The following is a 16982-nucleotide window of genomic DNA, read 5'->3' on the forward strand; positions in this document are numbered from 1 at the left end:
CCACAAACATCAACAGCCCAATACACAGCATGGGCACTGGATGCTGCTCAGCAAACCCTGGATCTGTGTCGTGCCGTAAGAGGAGAATCGATGGCTGTAAGTGCTCAACTGCAACTGCTTTTGCGCTCGCAGAGCACTTTTATTCACACAAAGTCATGGTTACTTAGATCATGAAACAAGGACCTTTCGGTCTGACATCTCGACAATCCGTTTTCATCGCTGCCTATCGTGTGATACAAGCATGCGTCTATATCTGCGATCGAGTGGAAATGATACCGGAGCTTGACCAGTCGGTTCGAGTAATTACCAAGAGTAGGTGCTTACATTGACGTGTTTTATGTCAGTCATACTAATGGCACGCGTGTAGACCTTTATGCGGCCTTGAAAAATCTGGAAGAAAATGCCATTCATCCTCTTTTGTGGCAATTGCTACACAGCGATGGCGGTTTGGGACCCAAGTTGTATCGCTTTTTACAATCCTTTGATGCGCCTGACCGAGATACACTGTTTTTGCTGGCACCGGATAGCCGAGATGCACGTTCCTTATAAGCTTTTCCTTTTTTTATTTTTTTCTTTCAATCATTATCTCGTGCAAGATATTGTTCTTATGATGAAGGGTATAATTTAATATAGTCTCGCTTTTTACTTTTTTCATTCTGTTCAAATTTCCATTTCATTAGATAATAGAATTTTTTTTGTCTTGTTTCAATCGATAGCCTTGTGTTCCAGTTGCCGGTAATGACGCATCCGCACTTGACCATCTGCATTTTATGGCTTCGATGGGGTTATTGCTTAGTTAGGATTAACGGTTGAAGTTCTATTTCAATCATGGATTGACGACCGAAATTCGCTGTTGTATCATGCACATGATGGATTATTGATGGTAACATTATTTCATTTCTCGGAAGACGCTAATATATATATACAAATGTTCATACAAATATAATGAGGGCTTGGCATTGGAAAAAAGAAAGTGGTCTATCCATTAGCTCGAAAATTGCACCATTCTCATTGGATGAAACGGCACTTATTTTGTAGCACCTGATAGGGTGTGAACCATTGACTTGGCTTGCGTTAAGATCGTCGCTGAAGTGACGTTATCGGACGACCCAGTATCTGGCGGTTTTTCGGTCTCCAATGAGGGTTGATCAACTGACATTTCATCAGATGCAGTGGCTTCAGGATTTTTGGGCGTGAATAACGAATCCCAATCCATTTTGGAACGAACCAACGCAACAAAGCATTGTTGAATGTTGCCGTCCACAGTCTTATCGCCAGTTAAACCTTGATTTAAGCGCTTGATTTCGAACAGTTCCTGAAGAAGAACAAGCAAATCTGGCTTGACGGATGCTTTTGCTTCGGCTTGCGACTTTGCATAATTTTCGCACAACGTAATAAACTTTTGCTTGTCGACTGAACTTTCAAGCAGACGCTTCATGTCTGCATCCAGGTCGGGGTTGGTGGAATTGAGTTCTGATCGAATGAGCTATACATATGCAGAGTTAGATCGGATCCTATTGGGTGTAACAACCAAATACATACATCCAAGTATGCCTTATACGCAGCCAAGAAAACTTCCTTGTCATGTAACAGGACAGTCTGTCCTCTGCGTAGTTTCCGACATAACGTCTTCAGGAACTCTGGATCGTTGGAAGCCTTGGCAAGCTCAATCATGAATAAAGTATATTTGTGCACATAAACAAAGTGTTTTCCGGGCCTAATCTCATTGTCAATATACCTTGTCGGTATTCGATCATGGTTGTACGTGAAATTATTTACCTTTCAAATCCTGGTTTCCAGATATTGATGTGTGATTTTGTATTGGAGCGAAGTGTGAACAACTGCAGCATATCCGACTTGGCATCGGCGACATTGTGATATATTTTATAGTGCATCCAGGCATGCTGTAGGATCAAAGCGTTAGAAAACAACATAATTTCATAAATCCCGTCCATCGATTCACATACTAGATAAATAGGCTGATGATGCCACTTTCGCTTGTCAATGCGTCGGATCTCATCCAACTTGTCATATATTGCATTGTAGATTAAGGCGTAATTCGAGGAAAGATGGGAAGATACATGCTCGGTATGGTCGCTGTGTTCGGTATTTGTTTCAGATGCCTCGTTTGACAGGTTGTTTACAGATATGCTGGGTTCGTGGTCCATGGCTTTTGCGCTTGATGTCTCGGTGGACGGAGGAAGAAAAGTTGATGTGGATGGCGTCGGTTGAAGCACGGCGACGCCTTGAGGAGTGATACTAAGTGATAACGGATACAGGTATGGAGAGGAGGGCCCGGCAGATGTGGATGATGGAAGGGTAGGTAGTTGTGGCGCCATCAATGACTCGGTCTTTGATTCGGAGGTACTAGACATTGTGGTGTCCTGTGTAGGAATGTCCACGTAGTCCATGGCCACCTCAGGCTACAAGAGACAAAAGTAAGAACTTGACCGAAATACAGTAACCCGGCCAATCAATGGTACCTGAATATCGCCACGATATAGTAATTTTAGCAGCACGGAGCATAGTTTGTAGGTAGGTTCAAGGATCCTCTCGTGTCCACCATGTTTGGATGCATACACGGCGGCTCGTTTCTCAGCTTTTTGATACCAATTGAGGATTTCCTAATCAAGCAGCAGAGTTGACGAAGCTATTCGAGAGAGGTAAATGTGGAAAAAACTTTACCTTGGCTGGACGTCTCAATTTGTCATAACATTTTCCACACATGTAGAGTGATCTGTTATTTCAAAGGATTTAGTATTTGCAACCCTACACATAATGTCAACCGCATACGTACTTCCATTCGGATCCATCGGGTGCTTTGTATTTTAGGGCCTTGGTAAAGAAGATGAGTGAGAGCTTGTACGCTTGTGCGGGCTGCGGGGCGGTGGGAGTGACTTCATAAAGCTCGCCATTCTGTCCCATGGCTCGCTTCTTTTCTTGGTCCTGGAAAGACTCCATTCCCATGGGCTCGGCAACCATCGTATAGATCAATTGTCCGAAATTACTAAAGAACTCATACAGCTTCGTGCGGTCATCAAACGCTGCCGAACCAGAGCGGTATAGATTCCAAGCTCTAAAGAAAGCATGGTACGCTTTCTATATACGCAGTCGTTTAGCCTAATATCGTCGGAACCGATAAATCAAGCAAACGTACCTTTTGATATTCCGCCAATCGATCCTTATGCAAAACAATGTTGGACGCACTCCATCCCAGTTCCTCATCGGTCAGCTGCATAAAGCAAAGTCCAAGTTCATACCAACCATGCGCATCGTAGGGACTCAGGGCGAGATGATTCTACCAAAAGTACGAATAAGTAAAATACACTGCCACATCCCAGATTTTAGTTCAGCGACGTACCGTGTATTGTTCAATAGCATCTTCCAAATCATCCATGGTCCTTTCTGAATTGATTTTTGATCGATGTTTCACCTGTAGACGTAGCACTTTACCCATGATCCAGTAGATCTTAAAATATACAGCTAATACCGCATATCGTGAGCAACAGCTTTATCGAACGGGTATATGCAGACAATTGAATAGCTTACGTGAGATGGGTTTCTTTTTGGTGGAACGGACTGGAATGGTGGCAATATTGGCATAGCGTAGCATGGAATCAATGGATTGATGGAGATCAATATGGCGATTCAGATACCCGTCAATGATTTTCAGATTGGCCTTGACTTGATCTGCTCAAAAAAAAGAAAGGTTAATCGTACCCTCAAGTAAAGGTCCAACGAGTGACATTTACAATGGTCTGTGGGTGGTTTTTGGAACAATTCCATGAGTGTATCGGTGACATCTTTCAGATCGCTTTTCAGAGGAGAACCTCGTTCCAATTTTTCAAGCACAGTGTTCACAACAAGGTTGAAAAGAGGTTCGGCCGCCTTTTGCGTGATTATTTCATGCGCAGCATTGTGCTCCTCAATGACATCTGTCTCAGCCTGCACAAATGATATTATCAAGTTTTGAATTGACCGCCAGTATGAAGAAATGAAAACTTACTGCTAGATGAACACCGTACAGACAATGGTAGCACTGATAAATATTTCGACGATACTCTGCATCGTCTAGTTTGGTCAACACACCCAATAAATGAGTTAAGAAGATGCCTACGAATAATAATGCAAACAATGAGTTGTCTGTCAATCCTTTGCCTACACTGATGTCGAGTACCTTTGGACGCCCCGCAAATTTCGCGCTCGCCAAGTTCATCGTGTAATGTTTGTAATAAATCGGCTAGGACAGGCAAAGATTCTGAGACAAACTGATGACTCTTCTGTAGGAACTTTTGCAAAAGCGACGAAATCAATGTCCAGGTTTTGGTGATGATATCGTTATAGATATTGGATTTGCTGGCCTGAGAAGGGACGTGAGGCGCCATATCAGGAACAGTAAAGTTATTCACAAGAGGTATGAAATCGGGATGGCGAAAGATGTAGATAAGCGAAGTTCGCATCAACACTATCAGCGCTTTCGCAAGCTCCATCTCAAATGAAGCCGAAGAAAGGTCTACGGTTTGTTATTCAAATGAAAGCCAAGCGGTTATGGTGAAGTAGACCATTACCTGTCATATGGTCGCTCAACGTGAGAGAGGTTAATTCCTGTAAGAGTGTATCAATCTGAGAGCCAAGTTAGCCTTTTCTTATGTACGATGCAGCGATTTCTTTTTTCTGTATTACTTGTTTCAATAAGCGAAAGAATTCCGGATCATCATCTTTTTGTGATATTTCGCTGCTCTGATATTGACCGGATCCGTGAGCAATTAGTTCCTTCACTGAGCGATAAAGGATTTGCCCATAGCACTGCCATGCTTTCAAATGATGATCCGTCTCCATGTACGACTGCCAACGACAACGAGTGAGCACCGGAACACTATTAGGTTACATATATTCCGTACCTTGGCCAGCATCGTCAACATTTCATAAAACTCGTTGTATGTGGAAAGAGGTTCCGTTTGCAGTCTCGTAGTGACCATGGTTTCCACCAGGTCCACCACTCCTTTGTAATCCTTGGCATTCATCTTGGTACGAACTAATACCGACTGTTTTCCCATTTGTAGCGCATGTAGTTTCTCCACGATATGTTCCTTATCAAGGATCCCGTCATATTCACTGTGAAAAAAAAAAAAAAGGTCCCACGATGAAAATCAACCAATGCTTCGACCAAATAAAGGACAGACTTACCACTGCAATAAAATGGATATATTTTGCATTTCCGGGGTGCTGAACAAGGTTTCGCAGCTTTCGTACCATGAAAAAGCCGCTTCTACGTCTTCGTCGCATTGCGCCATTTTTCCTTTAACAAACCAATATCGTAACAGCAATTCCTTGTCGATCCAGTCAACACGGTCCAGTTGCTGTATATCAACGTAGGTCACTGCAATATCCATCGCCTCCTTCATCACACAGCGTTCGAACAATCCAATCCATGCTTGACACAAGTCGGATAACTGTTTAATGGACGCTTCGGATTGTTTCGCGCTCGCTGTCGATCGTCGCTTCGTTGATTCGGTGGCTTCCGCAGCACTCGTATTGATAATGGTCGTGATAAGCCGATCCACCAGCCGTTCGCATACACGTACAATAATCTTCAAAGCCGAGTTAACAACCAAAGTCAATAGCTCGTTGATAAAATCATGCATCACAAGCGTCCGTACCTGCATTCGCCAATTATGGAAATTCTCTGCCGATTCATTGCACAGATCGCCGTGCATGATGGCCCCGATTAATGTATTGTTTAATGTGAGGATGGTGTCTACCAAACAACTTGCGACGGATTCCTCCGTCGACGGTAAACTGCCGTGATGGACGTCTTCTTCCAGTAACGCCAGAGTCAATTGGCAAAGAACATCGGTGATACCGGAATTCTTGTCATTCAGTTTTTGAACAAATTTTAGCAGCGCTTCGTCACTCGATAGTGGCGTAGTTGTCGCCACTGTGTCTCTTTTTGTTCGTTGGAAAATGTCATATCGTCGATGAGCGGCATGACCTTTCGATATCTGTGATCTATTCACAAAAAAAAAAGATGTTAGCCGAACCACAGAAGAAGAGCTCCGTAGTAAGAACTTATCTTACTTTATCGATGGATGATCTACATCCCATGCATAACTGCTGTCCAGTTGCGAGATTTTGATGTCAAACCATTCGTAGAAAAGACGAGTGGCATTTTCTTTTCCATCCATGAGGACATCGTACCAAGGATGGCGATTTGGGAATAGCTCCGGATCGATCGAGGTTACTTGATCGAATAATGCTTGAATCTTGTCATCTGCCACCTTCTCTTCCGCAAGCATTTTTTGACGGGATGCTTCCTTATTTTCCATTTTATCGCGTTGTCTTTTTGAAGCTCTAATGGAAGTAGCGGTTAGCGCTTTCCGGTCGTCAATATATGACCAATTCGTTACCTTAGAGTGGCCCGTTTTTCTTCATATTCAAACTCATTATCCTCTCCAGCTTCAGAGCCCTCTTCTTCTTCTCTTTCTCGCTTCTTGGAGGTCTCTTCATCTGTATTGCTGGGTTCGGCAACGTCACCAGTGGACGTATCTTTGGCTGACATTTCTGCATCGCCATTGTCAAGCAGAATAATGGGCGAAGCTTGGGTGCCTTCCGCATCAGATCGAAAAGCTTCCGCCATAGGGCGATCCTGATCCGCGATCAGGACCTCCGTAGGTGGGTGATCTGGAGTTTCCGACACCGGGTGCTGCTGCTGCTGCTGAGACTGTAGTGGTTGCTGGGGCTCTTCCTCTACCTCTTGCGAAGCGGTCACGGGTTTGGGGATGTTTACTTTGATGTTGAGCAAGGTATTGATAAACAGAAGTGGATGTTCATTTTCAGGATCCGAAGAAGATTCCTTCCAGGTCATATCCACATATTGTTGAAGCAAGGTTTCAATGAGAAGGGACCAATCCGGTTTTGCAACAGTGACGGACATAGTTGCTGGTGGTTCTTGATCAATGACCAGCTTTTCATTCTCCATTGCGTCTTCATTTGTTGAGGACATGTTCAACTGCTTCTGTAAGCGAGCGCCGACGGCCCATTGAGGAAATCGTGCGAGGCCTTGTTGAACGTAGTATTGGCAGAGACCGAAATCACCGATATCGTACAGCACATTGCATAATCCTTCCATACATTTCCATTGCCCGGGATGGATGGGTCCACTTTGTAATGCTTTATGAATTTTGGCAGGATCGGAGATCATGGAGCTGCCGATGGGCGCGTTAATATCCAGTTTGCGTTGCTGACTCACGTCCGAATACACTCCATTTTCGAAAGCCAGGCGTGCAAATCGATAGTATCCCAGAGCATGCGCCAATTCGCCAATAGGGTACCAGAGAGACGCTTCGGTAGGATCAGCGGTCAGAGCCTGAAAGTAAAGTTCGATGGCGTGTTTGGCGATTTGCGGATCTTTGGTGTCACTGGCGACAAACTCGCTCTCAAGTATGGAAGCATAATTCTTGTACACCAAGAATCGTAACATGACGAGTGGAGAATTCTGGATCGTCAAAGCGGTTGCAGTGTCCTACGTTATATCGATTCAGTATGACTGACATGTTCGATTATCTTATGGTTGATTCAACGTACGGTGTCCGATTCTTTTTTGGCAACCAATTCGTTGCTGCTGATCTCTTGATACAGTCGTTTGGCTTCAGCGTACTGTTTCTTTTGATGAAGCCTTAGCGCTTTTTGATACGTCCCCAATAGACGCTCAACCTATACCCGGTTAGTGGCTAGTCGATCTGAACATAGGGAACAAAAGTTGAAACGTACCTGAATTTCGGCCGTGTCTTCATCGTTCACATCGGCGCCTTTATTCAAGGTACACCAGCGAATCTAAGTCCCAGAAGCATAATGAGTATGACCAATATTGACCTCATGATCGCATCCATGCATACCATGTTGAACAAGCAGGGACCGAAGTACAAACGCTTCCCAAGCTTGTCTTGCACCCACCGATCATGCGTAGAAACAAACAAGTCCCGGAATTCAAGTCACGCAATTTGTGTCCCCAAGCGACGAAAATACGCAACCGCGATTCCATTTAAAACAGATGATATAGTGGCTGATGGGTCTTGTCGACTATAGTAACAATAAAATTTACAATTGGGGGAACCTTGTTTATTATTTTACAGCACAGAGAAATTCAAAGAGATCAAGTGAGCTCAAGATATACTATTCATGGTTAATGACAATGCACGCGCAGGCTCTTGGAAGGCGACACTTTCAGCCTGATATCGCATAATTTCACGTAAATCCAAATAGAGCTGATCGATGAGAGTCGTCGTAGGGATCTCTATAGGTGGGATAAAAAACATTTTTCGTACTTTGGCCACTTGCTCGATGAAAGCTTCCAAAGGAGCCGATTGATCCTCAGTGCTTGGCTCCGCGATACCTTGCGAGAGAGTCCGAAGCTATCATCATTTCTGGGTCAGTGCACGACATAAAAATGCTTCAAAGCAAGACGAAATACACACCTTATCCAGTAGACTTCCCAACAAATTGGTCCATTCGTAGGCATTCAGAAGCACAACTTCACTTCGACTCACAAATAGAAATTGGACCAGAGACAGGAACATCTCCCAAACGGGCATACCGGTGTTTCCTTGCTATATATGAAAGAAGAAAAAAAAAAAAAGGTAAGTCTTGCATTAAACAAAATCGAGGAAAAAAAAAAGACGTACCATGGATAATGTAGAAGGATTAATGCTGTCCAACAAGCGTCGCCAAACTGCCCAGATGGACATCCAAAAGGCAAAATTTGTGGTCGAGGGAGCCGTCAAGCCAAGCTTACTGGCAGTGACATTGTTGTTTCGCAAATGAAGAAGCGTCCAACTCTTGAGAATAAGCGAACACAACAGTAACGCTTCGCCTGAAGGCGTGTACGAAAAGCTAATGTCTGGTGTATCAAAATCGATTTCCACAGACTTCAAAGTTTGCACCAATAAATCCGTCATCACATCTTCAAAGTCAAGTAGTTGCTTGCATAGATCATCGGCATGTTCCCGTAAAATCGCAAGCAAGAACCAATTGAAAAATCGAAGGCAATGTCGCGTTTCATCGAGCTGCGTAAAAATGTCTCGGTTATTCACAATGTCTACTATCCCCATCCAACCGTGACTAGACGAACCTTTTGTAGCACGAGCGTCTCATGCATGGCCGTCTCTGAGCGCGAACACAAAGTGACAAGCAATCTGGAAGCTACAATGTAAGCTTTGAAATCACTATTGGTAAAAGACTGGGTGACAGGACTGGATTTGAGGTAGCGGACCAAGGGCTTCAAAAGCATGCTGAGGTTATCAGCAAAGTACGGCACTCGATCATTGCCGGGCTCCAGCTCCCCTAACAAAGCGTTTTCAATGGATGTGTACCATCCCTGGTATTCTGCTTGACAATCCCACAGAATAAGCTACAGTTACATCATCAGTACAGCTTATCTCTTTTCATGTTTCTTTTGTCTCAATCTTAGTACCTGAAGCAGAGATGTCAAGCTGTTACGATGCAACTTTTGCCGCGCCTCCAAACTATTCTTCACCTCTTCCAGGATAATATCAGCAAAGGCATTACCGGGCTGAACCCCAGGTATGATAGAAATAGCGGAATAGGCTGCCAGCAATTTGACGATACTTTCGTGCTCCAGTACACAGTGATGTAACCCGTGCTTGAACACAGCTTGGATAGCGGGAAGCAAAATCTAGAAAATCATTATCCATTTACTGAGTTAGTACAGCCAACCGTAAAATTAGTTTTGAGAAATGGACATACCGAAAAATGATAGGGATGTTCCTTGAGCAGGATGGCGGACATGCTAAATACGGGATTGATGTTCCAATCGGAAGGCCGCCAATCAGCGGTCCGTTTGATCAATGCATGCAGAAAACTGGCATAATCTGCAATGATATGTGTCAGAACATCCAGTTATCTATTCAAATGACTGGTTTGGATCTTACCATTCAAAACCACTTCGGGATACGGATGAGAGTGCAGCGTCTCGATGTAACGGTTCGTGTTGTAAAGAACATTGGAAAAGGCCTTGCGGTCCATTTGCTGCTTCATTAAATTTTCAAGCACGTCGCGCACCGGTTGATCGCGCAGATAGATGACCTCATGCATGTCCCCTTCAGGTACGATATCATCTGGGTCAATGACATTACGTAACACAAAGAACAATTCCAATTCTCGACGATTGGCCTCGTTGCTGTTATCATCCTGTTACAATTATTTCGTGAGCATGGGACGCAACATCCATACAAAAAGAAGCATCGCAGTTACCTTAAACATGAGAACAAATAAACCGGCCACGGCAAATTCGAGGAAAGCGCTTTTCAGAAACTGTTTAGCTTTCAGGAACAGCGGCTCATGCGTCCGAGTCTGCAATTTGATCATGACTTTACTAAGCGCGGTGATCTGCTTGGACAGCACCATGGGCGCCAAATGGTCCGATCGTCTTAACAGGCACTTGGAAATCTCCAACACCAACAGTTTGTTTTCTTCACTGATGTTCTTGGTCAATAATTCAATCACTTGTTTCATGCAACCCACAATGCTGTCTTCATAGTTACGGTCCAGGATATCATGCTTTTCACAAATAAGAAAGTGATGAGTGATTCTGCTGCAACCAATCGAACAGGAAGAAGGACAAACAATTTGCAATTCAAAATCACCTTGTAAATGACAATGAGAACGATTTCGAGCCACGTGCGTAGCATGAGATGACCGAGTTTCGTCAGGTCCACGGATGGATGGAAAAATTTGAGAATCACATCGATAAAATGTACACCGGGACTCGTGTTCTCGGTGAGTTTCTGTTGACTCTGTGGCGTCCGTTCAGACATCATGGTCACTACCGCTTCGGCCGGTAAAGGCGCAAAACTGTCGACCACCTTCTTTAACCCGTGGGAACAGGCAAGCATGATCGCCACTTGCGCCGGATCGTCCGGATCATACGTCAGATGGCCAAACGTAACGACTCTTCCGGTCTCAAAATACTGGCAATTGCTGAACCCCATCTGTTGCACGAGGATGAACTTGAAATGAGACATTTGAACCATATCCATAGGTAAGTGATTGCTCAGCATTTGGAACGCCAACGTGAGCATAAGCACTCGCACATTCTCTGTTTCCACGCCGTGAAGTGCTTGCTTGTCGGACACCACATCTTCACCGGCTGCATCCAGAGCACCCTCGTCCGGCCGCATATACTGTTCCAGAATATCCATGGATTGCGCATCAAATCCATCATGGTCGGATGGTTTCAAGGCTTGCAGCAATGATTCCCATTGGAGCACTTGCCATTCGGGAAACATGGCGTTGAACCGGATCATTAGATTGACCAACGAGATTCTTTGACGGTCAGTGGCTTCAAGGAAATATGCCTCCCAACATCGAAGTGCCGAACGTATGTGCAGTGTACCAAACGTACGAATGTATGCCACTGCTTTGGATCGCACATATTCCTAGAGAAAACCCAAGGTTTATACAACATTGACCGTGTCCATCGCTGTCCATACGTTACCTCTTTATCCCACAAGCAGCTCACAAAGTAGCTGAACACTGGTCCCAGGTGAGAAAGAAAAGGGAACCATTTCTGTTGAAATGCGACATCCATCTTGGTGAACAATCCGTAAAGATTATCCAGTCCATGGTATCTAAGACAACCCCGTATGTATTGATAACCTTGTAACTATGGTGCCCTCCTCAGAAACACGGATCCTTACCTTACTTCCCAGTTGGAATCTTCGAAAATCTGATATACACATGCATGGAAATACTGGACATCGATATTGATCAGCTTCATTAACAAATTCAGCGTAATATCGCTGAGACTGTCATAAGCTGGTACGAGCAACTCCCAAAGCCTGTAACGATCGTCAATCTAAGCTGCTGTGTTACTATGGTTAAGACCGGTGTCACTTACGCTGGTATGAGCGCAGGTACACATTTGTTGATCACGTCGGATTTGTTACTGATACCATAGCTCCAGTTAACCAAGCCATAAAACATCTTGATGACATCCACGTGTACGTTGAGCTGATCGTACTGTAAATATAAAAGCATACATCGAATGATAGGCGTAGATTCATCAACTCGAATTGGCGTGGAATCCCGATTCATCGATGCCCGTTTGCTGTGGCTGTATCAATCCATCCATAATGCGAATACCGGTTCCTTTGTTCAGTACTATTGTTTTTCTTTTTTCCCTCAATGGTCAATTGATGGACTTACGATAATCGGGCAATGTGATCGCCAAAATACGGGACAAGGTCAAGTTCAGTGATGTTGCTTAAGGGACAATTGAATGCATAGCAGGTCAATGCAGCAGAGTACTTTATAAATAATTGTGCACTGAGCAATGTATTAGTCCATGGTCACCACAATACACAGTGCAGAAAATCAACCAACCTCCAAAGTCGTTCCAACGTCAATTCATGTGCTTCGTTCTTTGACTTGAAAGATTCCAGGGCTGTCTCGTTCAAGTAACTGATGATATCGATAATGACAACGCGTGGGGTAGGCACATTGAGGACATTGACGGCCTGGTACCATAACAGTTTCAGAAACTCGGCCGTGGTCCTAATCGAGACTCGGTTGGATACCAGCAGACGTGCTATTTTGGCTAAAGCGTTGCTGGGAACACCGGTACTGAAAAAATGCCGTTAAATCTTTAGCCGTTACATCTCACATCTGCCAACCAAGCTTACCCCGAATGCATCAATAGGGTCAGCCATCGAATCCCACGTTCAGTGCTCTCCCGCTCCGGCTTGGCAAAAAGAGCAATCACGATATCAATCGATGGATTGGTATCTCCAATAGATGAACGATATGCCGGTGTCTTTTGTATCGAAGCCAGTCGAGGAGAACAAAGCTTGGCAAGGTGGCGTAAATCGGCAGGTTCTTTCTCCTGTAAGTATGATGAGTGGATGTGATCATTCGATTGAGAACCAGTGTTTCCAGTTTTTTTACCCTGAGAATATCGTGCTCGTCGAATGCGCTGTACGTCTTATCAAACCATCGTGTCATGATCGGTTCCAGGCTGCTGAATGTCAATCCGTAGCTCTTTAATTTGTACACACATTCCACAAATTTTTCAGCATGTTGAAGCGTAGCTCTCTAAATCAAAACGTTGAAATCGTCTGTGGATATTTATCGCATGGGTTTAACGTTGTACCTTTTTATCCTGGGGCTCCTGCCATCCGGTGAGCACCGATTCTTCATCTCGCTCCTCTACAATCCGTTCAATAACGTCGTATATCATCGTGGTGAAAAGTGCACTGTCCGTGTCGTGAATGATCATCATCCATCGATTGATGTACCGTTCGCGAAGCGCGGCTCGACTGGTCACATAGAGATTGCCAAGCCCACTACTCATACCGACGGTTCCATTGAATTGAACGCTTTGTCGTCCGCGATCCGCTCCAGTACCGTCTTTCATACGAGACGCCAGCATAGCTTGGGCCGACTGACTCCATCGATTACGTTTGATCCCCGGTAACTTTTGCTTAGAGGCGGTATACTCAGCATGCAAAGCCAACAGTTTTTCATCTTCCTGGAAAAGCCACGACAACACCGCATACAGTAATCGTTCAATGGTGTACGACGACATAAATGGGTCCGGCCAACATCGTCGTGTGAGAAGCAACAGTCCACACTCGTTGATCGTAAGATCCAGATCATCCAAACAACTTTCAATCGTGTCCACGAGTAAATTGACATTGGCAGAGATATCAATAGCGTACGGAACAGGGAAAATGCAAAGATGGGGGTTGGCATCGGATGGCGTGGTAGTACTTGTTCCTTCGGTATCAAAGGTATACAAGGTGGCTAATCCGTTGACCCGTTCCAGGAATCCTAGATTATGCATATGCTGCAAGAGCATCTGCGTCGTTAATCGGCTCTTGATATGCAAGTTGTCGCTGATCCATGATTCCATATGAGTGACCGGGATACACTCGGTAACGCTGTCCTCATCATAGCCTTCATCTAATCCACGATCGTTCCACCGTTCCGCTCCAGAGGATGCAGGCATCACTTGCAAAAATCCTCTCGAATCACCGGCGGAACGCCGCTTGGCCGCTGCAGGTGTTGGATGCGTGGTTGAGCCAACGTGAGCTGCTGAGTTGGGCACCGCGCTTTTCATAATGGCCGCTACATGACCAAGGTACTCCTCTCTTGCGAACATGAAATCGTTTAGATTGTGTTTGCGATTGATATAAAACTCGTTGAAATGCATTGACGTCTTGCAATCGGCGGAAGAAAGCTGATTCCGGCACATGGTGATTGCAGAGGTTAATCGGGGACAAATATCCATTGACTGCATACTGACTCTTTCGCTGGGTTCATCTGCGTGTCCGTTATTGGCCATCAACGGGTCATCGCCTCCGTAACTCACCAGTAAACATCCAGCAGCAATACCGCAGTGCATGATGTTTTCTTGCAGTAAAAGTATATTGAGCATGGTGGATATTTCCTCGAAGCTTTTATCCTTGACATCTTGCGGAGTAGTGGGTAGTACCGTGCCATAGAACGCGAGCAATGTGTTATTCAGCTCCCTTTGTGAAATTAGAGTATCCCGTTCCAATAGTGGCTGACGCGGTTGACATTCGTGAATATTCATTGTTGCTGTTGTTTGCCGCATGGCTTGGCTGAGACAACTTGAGTGAACAAACCGGTTACATTCTGAGCAGCGATATCCCTGCTGTGAGATGCCCCAAAGCGGTCGATGACAGCACGCACAGATCATCAATGTGTAAATGTTGACCAGATGAAAGTGATGGCCGAGATATTCCATTTCAAATAGCAATTCGGGGGTTGTTGCAGAAGGCGAAATCGTGGACCGAGGCTGGACGGGTATATGGCAAAACTGCGGACTGACGACTTTTTGTATACCACCTTCTTTGACATAAAACATAATGTCCAGGTCATGATTGGCGAGTTGCTGGTTAAAGCATTTGTAGTGAACGGTGCACTTGCATTGATAGCAACGAAGTCCATATCCTTTGATTACTTTATAGCACTCTCTACAGTAAGCGACCGTCATATTGTCGTGAGTGATGACCGACAGAGACAATGGGTTCGTCGAGAACCGTGCTTGATCAGCGAGGTCATCGGCGTGATTGTCCGTCGTGGCGGAAAACATGTGCGGGTACCAGGTGTGTAAAATTTCCGCTGTCTCACTTTCGGTTGAATCGGAAGTGGTCGTGGAGGGCCGCTGGGAGATGGGTGGACGTTCAGGCAGGGCCTGGCGATATCGTTTGTTAATATTGGGCACATGGAATGAGGCGTTGCTTCCTATCACAGTGGCCAAGAAATGCGGGTCGTTCGATGGCTGTTGTGGTTGCTGTTGAGCCTGTTGCTGCCTCTGGCGTTCTTCTTCCAATTGCTGTTGATGTTGTTTTCGCTCCAAGTACTCAAATTCTTGAAGAAATCCCAGTTTGGGCAACGGTTCGGCGACGACAACATGGCCCAGACTAACACCGTAATAATGGAACAAAATCTGACATGCACGGAATTTGACTTCCGAGGTACTGCGAGCAATCACATCCAGAATGTCCAGGTACATGTCGGGCTTTGCGTGGATCATGAAACGCAATGCGCGATGGAAATTACTGATGGACGATGCGTGGCGTGGAATGGTGAAGGACAGATTCTCTTGCACGTCGTTCCGGTATGAGGCAAGGTATGGATCAAGGTATTGGATCATGAAATAAAACAGTGGGGTAAACAGTGCATAGGCTTGCTGGTATTGTTCAGTTCCTTGGGTAGAACTTGAGCGAGAAAATTGACTCTGCAAAGGTGAATGTTCATCTTCGGTCGTTCGCAACAGGGAAGGAGGCTCGATTTGACATAATCGTGTATCGATCGTCAGAGGAGAGCTACGCGATGTGCTGTCACTGTCAGGACTGTGAATATTGATGGTCGGTGTGGCGTTGGCGACTGGCGGATCATGTCGTGCAGTAGATGAGGAATGTTTTTCTTTTGCAAGTACAGGGTTATACATTTGAGTGTATGAATTGAGTGTAATTAACCAGCTTACTTTTTTGGTTCTGGGGTCGGCGAACGGGGAAGCGATCTTCCCGTTGTTGCTCGTCCTTGCATGTCATCAGTTTTGGCAATAAAGTGTCGATAAACATTGACAAGAGCTTTCCAAGCATATTTCCGTCATTGAATGTATCAAAAGCCGACAGCATGGTGAAGCCAATGGTGCATAATCCCGATGTATCATCGCAGCACTGGATTAGAACGAGAGCGATATCCACTAGGACAGACTGCATCATGTAAGGTGGTCGTGAAGGTTTCGGATTGACGGTTTTATATCGACTGTCATTGACGACAAGGTCATCGAGCATCCACAAAATGGTTTCAAAAATCGATCGGGTATCTTTCTTCCCATTCGCTGTGTGGATACTTGCTGTGGCTCCGTGAGAATGCGACGGAGACGCAGGACGAGCCGGTGAATTTGACCGGGACGAAACTGGGGAATTCGATGGCGTACGATCCCTAATATTTCAAAATAATACATCATGTTATATCAAGGGACACCGGCATCATGAAAATTTTACTTACCCGCGCATCAGGATCTGTGGGGCGGAACCGTTGTCTCTGCAAAGCATAAGCACGGATCGTAACTGAAGAAGTAGATCAATGGTATCCTCATTTTCAAACTGGTCTGGCAATGATATGGAACGACATTGTTCTCCTAAACGTAAAAGAGCAGATTGCGGACGTTTACGCTTGATGATCTTTTGGAAAATATGGCGAATGAGGTTTCGATGGCCTTGAACGTTATGCGCGGCACGCAATTGCTGCTTTCGACGGCGAGAGGTGGTATCGTTGGTGTCTTGCGGTGATTCATCTTGAGGCGATGAGTGCGGCGCCGGTGAAATATTGATGACTGTAGCATTCAAGGGAGAACTGGGAGCATGATGCGCCATTCGAGAACAACCGTGAACTTCTGAAACATTAATTCGCCTTGGTCCTTGATTGCA

At 45.0% G+C, this 16982-nt stretch overlaps 2 protein-coding genes across 2 annotated transcripts; both read right to left on the reverse strand.

Moving 5' to 3' along the window:
- Positions 1 to 864: 864 nt before the first annotated feature.
- Positions 865 to 8109, reverse strand: BYT42DRAFT_587609 (uncharacterized protein). The gene is made up of 23 exons (XM_051570183.1): positions 7896 to 8109; positions 7771 to 7833; positions 7585 to 7713; positions 6408 to 7522; positions 6079 to 6351; positions 5661 to 6009; positions 5188 to 5591; positions 4902 to 5115; positions 4684 to 4845; positions 4569 to 4623; positions 4178 to 4513; positions 4007 to 4113; positions 3753 to 3945; positions 3550 to 3690; positions 3362 to 3483; positions 3158 to 3298; positions 2798 to 3099; positions 2686 to 2737; positions 2484 to 2624; positions 1968 to 2423; positions 1780 to 1904; positions 1543 to 1717; positions 865 to 1486 (listed from the first exon to the last, which is right to left on the reverse strand). Exons 1-23 carry the CDS (start codon positions 7896 to 7898, stop codon positions 1028 to 1030), a joined length of 5517 nt encoding a protein of 1838 aa, XP_051418829.1. The 5' UTR covers positions 7899 to 8109; the 3' UTR covers positions 865 to 1027.
- Positions 8087 to 16941, reverse strand: BYT42DRAFT_540161 (uncharacterized protein). Its single transcript, XM_051565538.1, has 19 exons — positions 16561 to 16941; positions 16031 to 16494; positions 13166 to 15969; positions 12961 to 13107; positions 12699 to 12898; positions 12400 to 12639; positions 12223 to 12342; positions 11915 to 12130; positions 11715 to 11855; positions 11513 to 11645; positions 10662 to 11453; positions 10270 to 10575; positions 9948 to 10206; positions 9763 to 9887; positions 9470 to 9691; positions 9128 to 9406; positions 8682 to 9062; positions 8475 to 8606; positions 8087 to 8411 (listed from the first exon to the last, which is right to left on the reverse strand). Exons 1-19 carry the CDS (start codon positions 16926 to 16928, stop codon positions 8163 to 8165), a joined length of 7578 nt encoding a protein of 2525 aa, XP_051418830.1. The 5' UTR covers positions 16929 to 16941; the 3' UTR covers positions 8087 to 8162.
- Positions 16942 to 16982: the final 41 nt, after the last annotated feature.

Source organism: Radiomyces spectabilis, assembly GCF_025331425.1.
Source record: "Radiomyces spectabilis strain NRRL 2753 chromosome Unknown BYT42scaffold_16, whole genome shotgun sequence".
In the NCBI taxonomy this organism is placed as follows: domain Eukaryota; kingdom Fungi; phylum Mucoromycota; class Mucoromycetes; order Mucorales; family Radiomycetaceae; genus Radiomyces; species Radiomyces spectabilis.

Coding starts and splice junctions, on each gene's coding strand:
- BYT42DRAFT_540161 (XM_051565538.1), bottom strand. CDS start 16,928: ATGGCGCATCATGCTCCCAGTTCTCCCTTGAATGCTACAGTCATCAAT. Junction 13,108..13,165: donor AGGAGCCCCAGGATAAAAAG/GTACAACGTTAA, acceptor GTTTTGATTTAG/AGAGCTACGCTTCAACATGC. Junction 11,856..11,914: donor GTACCTGCGCTCATACCAGC/GTAAGTGACACC, acceptor CGATCGTTACAG/GCTTTGGGAGTTGCTCGTAC.
- BYT42DRAFT_587609 (XM_051570183.1), bottom strand. Junction 4,114..4,177: donor AATTTGCGGGGCGTCCAAAG/GTACTCGACATC, acceptor TATTATTCGTAG/GCATCTTCTTAACTCATTTA. Junction 2,625..2,685: donor AATTGAGACGTCCAGCCAAG/GTAAAGTTTTTT, acceptor CTGCTTGATTAG/GAAATCCTCAATTGGTATCA.